A 14,900-nucleotide genomic window follows, 5' to 3' on the forward strand; every position below is an offset into this window, starting at 1 on the left:
TTCTCAGGGGACTTACTCTAGCAGGAAGCAAGGATGACTGCACACAGTGAAGTCATATCCCCCAGGAAGAGTGGAAAGGGGGAAGAAAAAGTAGAGAGGCTTGGAATTAGCCCATTTTCCAGACTTGTCCATCTCCAACTGCTATCCCGACCTGCTCTCTCCAAGTAGTGTAGCTGGAACATAAGCTTTCATCAGGATTAGGAAACCTCAAGTCCCTATGACAATGTCACGGGCATTTTGTACAAAAGAAAATTCAGTGGCCCTGATGGACTGCAAATTCATCGGATCATACCTGAAATTTTAGGTCGTGCAGATAGACATATGGCATCCAGAATAAAGCAGGTGGTGGCACCAGTCCGGCCATCACCACAGGGGAACGCGGACAAAAGTAAAGAACACTCAGTGATGGGCTGTCTCAGATCGGTGATGTATCGGGAGCCGTGTCCTGCAAAAACCAGCTGAAATAGCCCGGATGTCTCACCCTCGCCAGACTTCTGCGACCTGGGCATCCCTTTCTTTTGTTCTCACTGCTCTCTCTTCACTTTCTGGGTTGTGCACCTGCTTTCCTTGCCCATGCTCTTTATCCCTGTAGTTCCTACTCATGAGGTTGTAATTTAAAGATAATGTGCTCAAGGGGCGCCTGGGTGGCACAGCGGTTAAGCGTCTGCCTTGGCTCAGGGTGTGATCCCGGCGTTATGGGATCGAGCCCCACATCAGGCTCCTCCGCTATGAGCCTGCTTCTTCCTCTCCCACTCCCCCTGCTTGTGTTCCCTCTCTCGCTGGCTGTCTCTATCTCTGTCAAATAAATAAATAAAATCTTAAAAAAATAATAATAATTTGCTCAAGGTGGACTTACTTGCTGACGTTTTATCCTCAACCCAACTGCCACCTGTGGACATAATAACTAGTAGTCAGGACCTCGTACAATGCCTGGGAAGTGTTCCTTACTCTTTACTTAAATGTCCTCTTCTCAGAGGGGCTTTTTCTCATAGCCTCTGTAAAATAGCATTGCCCCCATCTGCCTGAGATTCCCTATCTTATCTTAACCTGCTTCCTTACAGTTGGACATATCACATATTTATTTGAGTTTCTTGCTTGTTATATCTCTCCTCACTAGATGATGGGCTCCACGACACAGACATTTTATCTGTTGTTTGTTATAAAGCTGTGTCCACAACACCCAAAGTAGTGCCTATCTTATAGTTGGCGTTCAATAAATATTTAGTAAATTACTGGTGAATGAATTAGAAAACAGAGGTGTTGGGACATGATAGTTGTCTTTAAACATTTGAAAGGAAGAGGAAGAACCTGTATAATATGAGTGACTCTCGAGGATAAATTTTAAATTGTTTATTTATTGAATTAAATTTTCCATTCCTGTCCTTAGCTCCCTGAGAGACAGTGAGCTCCGTGAGAGCATGAAGTATATTTGATACTCCCTAATTCCCAGCCTATCACACGACTTAGCACATAATTAGCACAACAGAATAGGTACCATTAACTAAATGGATGGAATGCTGAGGCTGATTTCAGCTCAATACAATAATGAGCTGTCTAATATAATAAGGAACTGCTTTATTTTTTTAAGATTTATTTACTTATTTTAGAGAAAGCATGAACATGAGGGGAAGAGAGAGGGAGAATCTCAAGCAGACTTGGCACTGAGTGTGAAGTGTGGGACGCCACACAGGGCTCCAAGTGGGGCTCCAAGCAGGGCTTGATCTCAGGACCCTGGTATCACAACCTGAGCCAAAACCAAGATCCGCCACTCAACTGACTGTGCCACCCAGGGGCCCCCAGGAGGAACTGCTTTAAAAAGATAGCTTTACAAGATAGTGAGTGCCTGTCAGTAGAAGCCTAATGACTATCTTTCTGAGTCACCGGACTGGTAGTCCTGCACTGAGTAGGAAACTAGAATGTATACCGATAAAGCCCATTGAAGCTCTAAGAGTTTATGATTCTACATAAAAGAAAAATAAGTGGGGGCGCCTGGGTGGCTCAGTCAGTTAAGCGTCTGCCTTCGGCTCAGGTCATGATCCCAGGGTCCCGGGATTGAGTCCTGCATGGGGCTCCTTGCTCAGTGGGGAGCCTGCTTCTCCCTTTGCCTGCTGCTCCCCCTGCTTATGCTCTCTCTCTCTCTGTCTGAGAAAGAAAGAAAGAAAGAAAGAAAGAAAGAAAGAAAGAAAGAAAGAAAGAAAGGTGGATCCTCCATAAAAGAACAAAGAAAGGCACAGAACATAAAGATGAGTTCTTTAAAGTAGAGGTGAGCTCCTGTCAAGTTGATTCCTATTCTGAATCCATGCACTTCTTTCATTCTTCATCACTGACAGTGTTGTCCAGATTGCCCTGATGTCTCCCCTGCACTCCTGACTCTTTGTATTCATTCCACTTTTCCCCACTACAGTCCATTCTCTACATAGCAACTAGAGTGATAACATTAAAGCATAAGCCAGATTATATCACCCTCCTCTTTAAAACCTTCCTATGACTCCTTCTTGCACTGAGAATAAAATCTAAATTCCCTACCTTGGTCTACCATTCCCTACAAGAGCTAGCCCCCGTTTGCCTCTCCAAACTCATGATGTACCCTTCTCCCCTTGCTAATGTGCTGACTTTCTTTCTATTCTTTGGAACGTGCCTTTTTTTTACTTAGAAAATTCTTTCATCTGCTCTTCACATGACTGGTTCTTATCTCATTATTCAGGTATCTCCTCAAATATCATCTTAGAGAAGGCTTCCATGATCATTTAGTGTCATTATTCCTGATCATTCTCTTTCACAGTATCCTGTTTTGTTTTCGTTATAGTAGTTAGCAGTATTTTAAATTATTTTTCAGTCTCCTCTGCTGGAATATGAACTCCATGAGAGCAGAGAACTTTGTCTAATACACTGGTTATCAATATCCAAAAAAGAACCTACCATGTAGTAGGTAATATTTGAGAAACGAATTAATAAATAAATGAATATTGTTCCCTAAAATTAAAAGTTAACAACTATTTTCAATTCTGGCTGGTAAAGTAGCATTTACTGAGTTAACATATTTATTTGTCTTTTGATCTGTGGATTACCATAGTTCTCTTCATAAATAAGGTGCAAACTCCTAGTACCCAAGGTTGGGGTGGGGAGCAGAGTGGTATTTAGTATAGGCAATAAAATTAGCTATTGAAAAAAGGATTAACTGGCACATTAGAATCTACTGGCTTATTCTGGTTTTTATTGTTGAATAACCGGTACTAAATATCTTTTCATCACTTCTTTCCCTTTGATTCCACTATGGTTTAAGGAACTTTATGAAAGTAATCTTTTAATTCCTAGAAATCATCTGCAATTAACTTTATAAGATGTATAATTAAACCATTCTCTGCTTTCATCCTATGGAAAAGCTTAGTAACATTTCTGATAATCTCATTAGGACTTTTTCAGTATATTCTGCAGGTTTGTTTTAAGGGAATCGTTTAAGTAACTGATGGCCTAAAGACTTCTAGTTAACTACTATGTTTCCAAATATAATATCTTCAAGAGGGTCAGCCTCAAATAATACCAGTACATGGGGCATTTTTGGAATGAATTTTTATTAGCCAAGATCTATTATACTGAGACAAATATGATGCTTCACTCTTCATGCAAAGACCAGAAACACAAGAATCTATCAAGCAGGCTTTATAAATCTTATTTTTAAATCTTCCATGAAGCTGGCATAGGAACGTGTAAAGCTATGCCATTTTATACCAAGACCAAATCATTATTCAATGCCTTAAAAAAAGTTACAGCTCGTTATACAATACATGAAATGTATCCCCTCTAGAATAAATTTGGGTTTCTTGGCTAGGAAGCTTTATATCTTCTATAATTTTACATTATAAACTCTAGTATTGGTCTCAAATAGGTCCTCTCCACCGCTGAGAAAGTTGTTTCTGTATTGTCATATATGAAAGAGTGCCTTTTCCCTTTCTATTCTATATTTACTCTGTATCTGCCTGTATGTGCTCCATATCTGCCTGCCTATGGACTATTTTAAAAATAAGTCCCTGCACTCATACATGTATACTCTAAACTGAGCCAGAGTTTTATGACATCCTAAGAAGACTTCCTAGCAGATAGCATGTGGAACTCCCTCCTCTCCCCCTGCTTCAAAATTATCATGTTAATGGCAAATTAATCTTAAAAAGTTATACAGAAGGGGCAATGAACCATGAGAGACTATGGACTCTGGGAAACAAACTGAGGGCTTCAGAGGGGAGGGAGTGGGGGAATGGGATAGGCCAGTGATGGGTATTAAGGAGGGCACGTATTGCATGGTGCACTGGGTGTTATACGCAACTAATGAATCATGGAACTTTACATCAAAATCTAGGGATGTACTGTATGGTGACTAACATAATATAATAAAAAATTATTATAAAAAAAAGTTATAAAAATCTCCTGGTTTCCATGATACACCAAACAATTTTAGAACATGATTAATTTATGAAGTAAATAATGCAAAAATGATCATCAGAAATAATAGATACAATTAGTAAAAAAATAGAATTTTAACCCATAACAAAAATAATATCCTTGTGTCAATCATCTGAAAAGGATTTTGACAAAATGTCACAACTTGAAACATATAGCTTAAAGCCACAGAAGTAGAAAAAAATAGAGAATGATCTCAACATTTAAATTTTTATATTAGCTGCCTCATTTTTATAGTATATTATTTCATGAAAATCAGTAAAATCTTGAAGAATACAATTGACATTTTCTCTCATATCACCTCTAAGTTCATGTGTCTTCACAGTTCTTGATTAGCAGAAGTACCTTATTTGCCTCCAGTTTGAAAGTGAGGAAGATGCCTTATAAGTAAAAGCTAAGTTATGGGAAAATATGTCCTAAATATTAACAAATTAAGAATTTAAAGTATATATGTATATGATTCTTTTTAAAATACATTGATAGTATAATTCTTTCAAATAAATTATCAAACCCTTTTAATTCAAGTACATACTTCTTACATTCATACAAATTTCAAATTTAAAATTCCCAGCTTGTATGCATATGGTCACCTTCTTTTCTTCAAATATAAAATACGAAGAAAAAACCTGATAAAATGTTTAAAAATCACAATTTTAAAGTGAATCTTAGAGATTTATCTTCACCAAACCTTGTTACAATTGAGATATCTGAGACCTAAATGTGCAGCGACTCGCTCATGTACATACAGTTAATTAGGTACAGAGATAAGACCAGAGTCCAGGTCTCCCAATTCCCACACTATTGTACTTTTCTATTAATTATGTACTTCTCAGAAAATAAGCTTTAGAAGCAACTTGAGTAAGAATATGGTAGAGATAGATAGATAGATAGATACATACATACATACATACCTCTCACCTACATTAAGAATAGCTCAGCCATTTATATGGCAGATTCCATATGAGTAGATGCCTAATTTGTAGTTATCCTCTGTGCCTTATAATTCACTGATTACATCCTAGCCATATTACTTCTAATAAATCTCATTTAATATTACTAGATTCCCAATTTTAGTAAACCCTCTAAATCAGTGGTTCTCATCCCCACCCCCTACCACCACACTCACACCACAGTAAACATTTGGCAATATGTAAAGACATATTTGGTTGTCACAACTGGGGAAAAGGGAGAGTTGCTAGTGAGTAGAGACTAGGGATGCTGCTAAACGTCCTATAATGCAAGCTTCTCAACTTATAAATGAGAATAAGGAAGCTCTCTGTACCTACGCCAGCCTAAAGTGAAGATTATGAAACTAAGTCAAGACTGCATTTACATAAAGGCAAAGTCTAACATACTCAGGTTCAAGGACGTGCACTTACCAGTATTTTTAAGGAGTAAGAAAAAATATGCTACCTTTGGAGGATCAAATGCAAATTCTGGGATTAAGTGGAAAGAGAGTCTATTTCCAATAGTAGTGCTTTGACTATGGCCAAATTATCACCACAACCATTCACATTAATTTGGTTTCTCTTTAGGAAATTAACATAGACAATCATAGTTTTATTATAAGCTGCTTTTATTATAAACTCCTTTAGGTACTTTTGTTTCTATAGTATCTAGAGAGAGTGAGTCACTTTTTCTTATTGGTGAGCTAAAGGAATAGAAAAGAGCTAATAAATGTCATATTGTTAAATAATATTTTGTTTCACTTGCCTAATTGCCTCATTCTATGTAGTTGTTTTCTTAGGGTTGTCTTGCCCTGTCTTGTTTGGTTGCAAGTATTTCATTTGATCATATTTGCAATGACCTGACTTGTTTTGAAAAACAAGCTGAGAAGAAATCAATAAAATGAGCAGTAGAAATAGTTTCTTCTTTTTATGATAAATTCCTCTTTCAAAGTCAAAGATAAGAGATACATTTTATCCTGAACCACCAGTGAGACTCTGCAAATATCAGAAATATGCTAAGTGGGGTGAAATGTCAACTGTTTATTTTTACAATGTTGTTCCAGAATGGAGAAACTTACACAGCCGAATTCATTCTGAGCCTCTAAATATTTAAAGGCTATCTCCAATATGACATTTCCGTAATTTATCATGCAGCTTCTGAGGTACAAGTTTTGTACATTCTTTACTTTAAATTGTAATCATAAGCCATGCAAACTAAGAAATGTCCAGCGGGCATGGTACTGGAGTACTCTTGTCATTTTTAAGTTACTGTTGTTTGCTGTAGTTGTCAAAGGGTATTTAGAATCAACGGCTCTGGAGATACTTAATGTAAGTCAAGCATAACATCAACATTATTCAGATCTCAACTGAAGATTAACTGTGTTTTGTCATCTTTTAACCATAATCTGAATTTGACTCAGTGTCATCTTAACATTCAGTTGACCATCAAATAAGTGAAATTTTTAGCATTTTTTATTTTATTTTATTTATTTATTTGAGAGAGAGAGCACAAGCAGGGGGAGGGGCAGAGGGAGAAAGACAAGCAGACTCCCTTCTGAGCAGGGACCCCGACATAGGGCTCGATCCCAGGACCCTGAGATCATGACCTGAGCCAAAGTCAGATGCTTAACTGACTGAGCCACCCAGGTGCCCCTTGAGCAGACATTCTTAACAGTGATTACTTTTGTGTCATTTTGAAAAATGTCAACATAACTTTTCACATTTTACTATACACATTTTAATTATCCTAATTTCTAAATTAATACTAGTTAATTTTAACAATATGCTTTCATTCAATAACAATTTTCAAACACCTGTTACAAAGTAGTCACTATTCTTGTTCCAGAAAATAAAAAGGTGACTAACACACTCTGAAGGGTTCCTAGGGATTTTCCACTGTGGTATGTACTAGGGAATGCAGAAGTGGTTGGTTGAGCAGGAGAGAGGTGGCCGGGGAAGGGTGAGCAAGGGGGGGTATAGGGTTTTAAAGACATACTGAAAGAGGAATTAGAGTTAAACAGAGAAGGTAAGAAGAGCATTCCTGGTCAAGGAAATAGCACATGCAAGAAAAACCATGTGTGAAAGAACTTTGAAGATTCAGGTATCTACAAGTAGTTGGTCATAGATGGAGTGTAGGTGTGTTGGGGGGAATAAATAGAGGTGAGTCCCAGATCTTGAAGAGGAGGCAGGGGTGTACATTGATTAAGAACATATACTTTTTTATTCAGTTGACTTCAATTTTAATTCTAGTTCTGTTCTGTATTTGCCGTTTGCCATTCTCTTAACTGTAAAATGGAAATATAGCACACAATTTGGCATATAGTTAGTTCTCAAAAAGTGAGCACACAACTTCGCATGTAGTAAGTTCTCAATAAATAGTAGCTAGCACTGTTAGGAAGTTTGTAACTTCCTAACCTAATGTAACCTAATGTAAAGAACCATTGAATAATCTTAACTAAGTAATGACCTGATTAGATTTCCATTTTATAAGTAAAATATAGTTAGTATAGTAGAGAGAATAAAGTCAGGGCATCAGATTAGGAATCCAAGCAAAATGTGATGTCTTAGCTAGGGCCGCTGTAACAAATTGCCATAAACTGGATGGCTTAAACAATAAATATTACTTCTCTTAGTTCTAGAGGCTCTGAAGTCCAAGATCAAGGTGCTGGTAGGTTCAATGTCAAGTGAGGTTCTTCTTCCTGGTTTGCAGATAGCTGCCTTCTTGCTGGATCCTCATATGGTAGAGAGATCATTTCTCGTGTGTCTCTTCTTAGGTCACTACCATTCATAAGGGCTCCACATGATCTAATTACCTCCCAAAGACCCCACCTCCAAATGCCATCACACTGGAGATTAGGGCTTTGATATGTTAATTTTAGGGGCACACAAACATTCCGTCTATAGCACACGATTAACACTAAACTAATGCAGTTGCTGTGAAGACGGAGAAATAGTATTTTGGAGAGATGTGGAGGTCAATTCGACAGTAGTAGGTAGCCAAATTATAGGTGGATGTTGAAGAAGAAGGAGGTGTCTAAGAACCCTAAAGTTTCCGTCTTTGCTGATAAGGTGGATGGTAGATAGAAATAACAGGAAACATGCTTAGGCAGTATTAACATTTTCAAATGTTATATTTATAATTGTTTATTAAAACGAATAAATTCAGTTTCTAAGAATATCAGTAAAACATGAAAGTAAATATCCAGCTTGTTCATGAATGTGTGTGATAATTGAGTGCAAAGAGCATATAACTTCAAAATAGTAAAACAACTTTGAATCTTATGACCTGCCTCACATGAAATGCAGTGATAGAGGTTGGATCTTAGTTGTCTTGTTTATACCAAACCGGAAGCATAAGATATACATACTGTGCTTTGTCTCCATTTCTTCTAGGGTCCCCAGGGGCCAAGAGGTCAACCAGGGCCTCCAGTGAGTTTATTTACATTTATATCTGTTTGCTGTTGATGCTTATGTGCATGCCTGGTTTGAGATCTCTACTGAAAAATTCTTTTTAAAATTTGTTATGTTATAGGGTCCACCTGGTGCACCAGGCCCAAGGGTAAGTTTTCTTGGTTTTTTTTTTTTTTTTTTACTTTATCTTAATATAGTACATTAAAGCTTTGTAAAGTTTCTTCTAACTCCCTGTTAAAAGGTGTTTCTCCTCCCTACCTCTGTTCTTTTTGCTAATCTAATATAGAGTCTTCCCAACTATAATAACAAAATCTAAACCCCAGACTTCTTGTCTATAAAATGGGGATGGTCTCTTACTTTGAGTGGATTTGAGTTTTATTTTTTTAAGGTTTATTTATTTATTTGAGAGAGAGATTGGGGGGAGGTCAGCAGAGGGAGACAGAGAATTTTAAGCAGACTCCCCCACTGAGTGGGGAGCCCAACCCGGGACTCAATCCCATGACCCTGGGATCATGACCTGAGCTAAAATCAGGTCATGGACGCTTAACTGGCTGAGCCATCCAGGTGTCCCATGAGTTTTAAATAAGAAATAAAGCACACAGCACAGTGCCTGACATAATAAGTGCTCAAAAAAAACTAACTCCTTCCATTTCTCCCTACTTCTGAGTTCTGGCTCTCCTTTTTTAAATGTTCTTTTTCTACCAACCAGTAATCCACTTCTTAGGCTTTACATGAATCCTTCTCAGTTGCTGGTGGCTGGTGAAGCCTCAGACTTAGGTATTTGCTTGTTATCTATGACAACCCAGAGCTCTCTACCCTTATCTTTGAAGCAATGCTTCTGTTGCCTCATTATCAATGTTATCTCCTGGACTCTGAAGTTCCAAGTTTGGTTTCCCATATGCTTTGCGTTCACTCTCATACTCCATAATCTATTTGTCTTCCTGCTTCCTGCAAGAGGTCTCCTTCCATCCCCAACCTTCACCCATGCCCCACTCCTACAGCAGGCTGGTCAAATACAATGGTTCTTGTTCACGTTTCCTGCCTAAAAATGATCCACCATTGGCTACCTTACCCCCAACAATGCCTAGCCCTGTGCTTTCTAGCCTTACTTATTTCCACATGCTGCTCTGGCGTCGTTTGGATCTCTGACGGTTCTGGTAGGTGGATCCCTGTAGTCCGTTCTCAGCAGGCCAGAAACTCCTCATTCCTCTCAGTTTTTCATCAACTTTCAAGCCAGATGCCGCAGGAAGATTATCTCCTTGGAAACAGGAGATTCATTCTCCATGATTTTAAAAAATTGCTCCCCGTTTCTGGCCATCTGACTGGGGGATTGAAACCTTCCCTGGCATGAACAACAATAGGAATGCCTTTCTTTAATCTTAAATTATTCTCTACTTCTGGTCTTTCTTCCCCCCTGGCTCTTCACAAAGCATGGGTTACAAATACCTTCATCAGTTTTCTTCTCACTTCATAATGATTTTGACATAAGTCCTAAAAGATCACTAGCAAATTAGAGGTATTTAGTGAAAAATTTCACATTGAAATACCAAACTCTGTGGCAACATAGCCCTGTCTCACTTGAAAAATGTTTGTGTGTGTTCCTATACAGCCAAAATGATGTAGTGTGAGAGATTTTTGCTCTGAACAAAATGTGGATAAGAATATATAATTTCAGGGGCGCCTGGGTGGCACAGCGGTTAAGCGTCTGCCTTCAGCTCAGGGCGTGATCCCGCCGTTATGGGATCGAGCCCCACGTCAGGCTCCTCTGCTGTGAGCCTGCTTCTTCCTCTCTCACTCCCCCTGCCTGTGTTCCCTCTCTCGCTGGCTGTCTCTATCTCTGTCAAATAAATAAATAAAATCTTTAAAAAAAAAAAAAAGAATATATAATTTCAGGAATTATTAGGGGGATTAAAGAAGAAAATATATGTGCTTGTCACATTGTAGATACTTAATAAATTTTAGTTTCTTTATTTCCTTCTTTTCTTCCTTTCTTTTTTGTCTTCCTTTTCCTTGGTCAATATGAAAACTGGTTTCCTTATATTATCTTTCTGGGATTTGCACAGTCCATGGTAGGGAAGTGGCAGTGTAATCGTGAGAGGAAGACTTCTAGAGCAGAAGTCTAAATGTCAATGAGAAAATAACTATATATTCTTTCTAAGGTCAACTTATGATCATATCTTCTATGAAATTCTTAATTCCTTCTCATCACACTGCAGGGTAGAACTGATCACTTCCCCTTCGTATTGATACTCAATCATTTTCATGCCAGTCTCTTTCTGAGATTGTGAACTTTCTAAAGGTGGAAGACTATTTTTGAAATTTCTTTTCCATCCAAGCCTTTAACAAGTGTCTGTTGAATGAATGAATAAATGAGTCCAAAAAGCAAGTTGCATCTCTTGGAAAATTTCAGTGGAGATCCTCCAAGATAGAATATTTCACTTGGAGGGAAATAATGTCTAGAATGGAAAAGGATCATAGAATTAGAGATAGACATTCTCTTAGTAATTTATTTATCAATTATTTGAGACTGACTTGTGACTCATTAGTGATTTCTCAGACCAGTTTAGTGAGTCTTTTTTTTTTCTTTAAAAAAGCATTTGACAAAATACAGCATCCTTTCCTGATTCAAACTCTTCAAAGTACAGGGACAGAGGGAACATACCTCAATATCATAAAAGCCATCTGTGAAAAGCCCACAGTGAATATCATTTTCAGTGGGGAAAAACTGAGAGCTTTTCCCTTACGGTCAGGAACATGACAAGGTTGCCCACTCCCACCATTATTGTTCAACATACTACTAGAAGTCCTAGCTTCGGCAGTCAGAAAACAAAGAGAAATAAAATGCATTCAAACTGGCAAAGAAGAAGTCATACTCTCTCTCTTCACAGATAACTTGATACTTTATGTGGAAAACCCAAAAGACTCCACCCCCAAGTTATTAGAACTCATACAGCGATTCAGCAACGTGGCGGGATACAAAATCAATGCACAGAAATCAGTTGCATTTCTATACATTAACAATGTAACTGAAGAAAGAGAAATTGAGGAATCAATTCCATTTACAACAGCTCCAAAGACCATAAGATACCTAGGAATAAACCTAACTGAAGAGGTAAAGGACCAATACTCTAGAAACTACACTTATGAAAGAAATTGAGGAAGACACAAAGAGATGGAAAAACATTCCATGCTCATGGATTGGAACAGTTTAGTGAATCTTATTCAGAATTCTTTTGAAATGAAATTAAGTGAAATAGAATAGAAAAAATAAGGGGAGTGACTGCTTGATAGGTACGAGGTTTCTTTTAGAGGTGATGGAAATGTTCCATAATTAAATAGTGGTAATGACTACACAACATAGTGAATTACTAAAAGAACTGAATTGTACACTTTAAAAATGGTTAAAATGGTGGATTTTATGTTATGTGAGTTTTATTTCAATAAAAAAAATAAGAAATAAAACAAAAATCAGTATATCGGCCCTGGTAAAAATAAATACGGTTTTGTAAAACTTTTCAGTTAAATGTATGTATTTTTGTGTGAACCTTATCATGAAGTAAAAATATATTTCTTGCTATGGGTCAAGATAAGTTTGAAAACCTCGAATCCAATTAAACTCCCTTTTTTAAAGACCTATGGAAGTAAAGTAACGTGTCCAAGTTCCTAAAGAAGAATAGCTAAAAAGAAGTGGTTCAGGAAGAGAAATATGTATTGATGGTGCTTTCGAGTTTGAGGATATTATCACAGTGGTGGCCAGACCTCGGTGCACGTGGTAAAATGTTTAGAAACTAACAAATCTACAACAGGTTGTCAAAGTTAACCAAAAATGATTGGTGGGGAGCAGGGAAGAACAAGATGAGTATGTGTGCTGGAGTGGAAACAGTAACCATTAAAAATAATTAAATGAGATAAGGAGTATTCAACTGATCTACTCCAGTTAGTGGGTTAACTGTGAAACCTGGATTGGTGAATATAGAGGGTGCAGCTGCTGGTCTAATCCTGGTTCCCTAGGACAAACAGTTACTTCCACTGTAGACAGGGGCATGACCTGAAATCGGTTCTTATCCCATCAATGTTTACCCTATCCAGTGATCTTAAGACTTCAGAAACCTTAAAAATAACACTGCTCCTCAAAATACTAGAGTACTCAGACTAGATCTACATTTTATTCGAATAAGTTGGGAAAGAATTGTGAAGATTTCATTCCCCCAAGGTATAATGAATCCTAATTCCCCTCATTAGTGCCAACAATCTGATTACTTCTTATTCTCTATATTCTATTTTATGTGCATGTTTTTATAAACTTTAAGTGATTTTCATGTGAGGAACACGTCCTCTCTAACAAGAGTGCATGGAGGGGGCGTTTGCTTTTGGATTACTTCACTGCACCTAATGAGAGTTTTACACTCAGATGGGGCACTTGGACGTTGCTGAATGACTTCCCCGGCAAGTCCTCTTAATAGTCGCTCTGAGCCTGCCCTCGCTAAAGGCTATCCTTGGGAAAACATTAATAATTTCAACAAATTGAATGCCTACTATGTGCCAGGCATGAGTTAGGCTTTGGGACTACATTGGGAATTGTACAAATATATGTATTGCCAAGAAAATTTATGAGCGACCAAGTGTTATGACATTTCTTTTTTTTCTAATGCCTGTTGGGGGGGGGAGACTTTTTCATTGAGCTGACATTTAAAATTGCGGGTACCTTGCTATGCATTAAGTAACATACTCTACACTTAATCTACTAAAAGTCATCGTGTTCTTCACTGCCGCCCATTCACAGGAAATTAAAAAATAGTCATTTTACTTAAGAATATTCATCTAAGTCCTCTGTTGATGTGTGTTTGTTTCCATTCTTTTACTAATACAAACAGTACAAATGTCCAGTCCCTATCCTTATCATTTTGCAGAATATCCATAGGACTAATTCCCAGCAACGGGATGGTTAAGTGTAAGGGATAATGAATTTATTTATTTATTTATTTATTTATTTATTTATGTATTTATTGTTGTTGTTAATTTTGGTAAAATATACCTAACATAAACTTATCATTTTAACCATTTTAAGTGTACAGTTCAGTGGCATTAATTACCTTCACGTGTTGTGCAACCACCTCCACCACCTATCCCCAGAACTTTTTTGCTCTTTCAAAACTGAAGCTCTGTACCCATTCAATAATAATTCCCATTCCTCCCTTTCCCAGCCCCTGGCACTCACCATTCTTCCTGTCTCTGTTAATTTGACTACTCCAGGAGCATCATGTGACAGTCGTACAGTATCTGTCCTTTCATGACCGGTCTATTTCACTTAGCATGATGTCTTCAAGATTCATCTACGTGGCAGCATGTGTCGGAATTTCTTTCCTTTTTAAGACTGAATAATATTCCATTGCATGTATATATACCACATCTGGTTTATCCGGGTGGACATTGGAATTGTGGTGTACAGGTATCTGTTTGAGTCTTTCCTTTCAATTCATTTTGGTACATACCCGGAAGTGGCATTGCTGGATCATATAGTAATTCTGTGTTTAATTTTTTGAGGTACTCCTATACTGTTTTTTATAGCAGCTGCACCCTTACACATTCCCACCAGCACTGCACAGGGTTCCAATTTCTCCACATCTTTGCCAACACTTTTTATATTCTAGTTTGTTTTTGTTTGTTTGTTTGTTTTTAAGATTTTATTTATTTATTTGACAGAGAGAGAGACAGACAGCCAGAGAGGGAACACAAGCAGGGACAGTGGGAGAGGAAGAAGCAGGCTCCCAGTGGAGGAGCCTGATGTGGGGCTCGATCCCAGGACTCTGGGATCACGCCCTAAGCTGAAGGCAGAAGCTTAATGGCTGAGCCACCCAGGCGCCCCTGTTTGTTTGTTTTATAACACCCATCCTCATAGGTGTGAAGTCGTATCTACTTGTGGTTTTGATTCCCATTTCCCTGATGATTAGTGAGGTTGAATATCTTTTCATGTGCTCATTGAGTTATATATCTTCTTTGGGATATGTTTATTCAAATCCTTTGCCCATTTTTGAATTGGGTTGCTTGTTGTTGTTAGGTTGTAAGAGTTCTTTATACATTGTGGAT

The 14,900-nt window shown here is 37.8% G+C and overlaps 1 protein-coding gene across 1 annotated transcript in view; it reads left to right on the top strand.

Annotated features, from left to right (window-relative positions):
- COL24A1 (collagen type XXIV alpha 1 chain) overlaps positions 1 to 14,900 on the top strand; it is a 341,448-nt gene that overhangs the window by 306,970 nt on the left and 19,578 nt on the right. Inside the window, exons 53-54 of the mRNA XM_008690817.1 lie at positions 8,796 to 8,831; positions 8,935 to 8,961. Coding sequence (XP_008689039.1) covers positions 8,796 to 8,831; positions 8,935 to 8,961 — 63 coding nt within the window. The remainder of the gene's footprint in view (positions 1 to 8,795; positions 8,832 to 8,934; positions 8,962 to 14,900) is intronic.

Source organism: Ursus maritimus, unplaced genomic scaffold (assembly GCF_017311325.1).
Source record: "Ursus maritimus isolate PB19 unplaced genomic scaffold, ASM1731132v1 scaffold_12, whole genome shotgun sequence".
Taxonomy (NCBI): domain Eukaryota; kingdom Metazoa; phylum Chordata; class Mammalia; order Carnivora; family Ursidae; genus Ursus; species Ursus maritimus.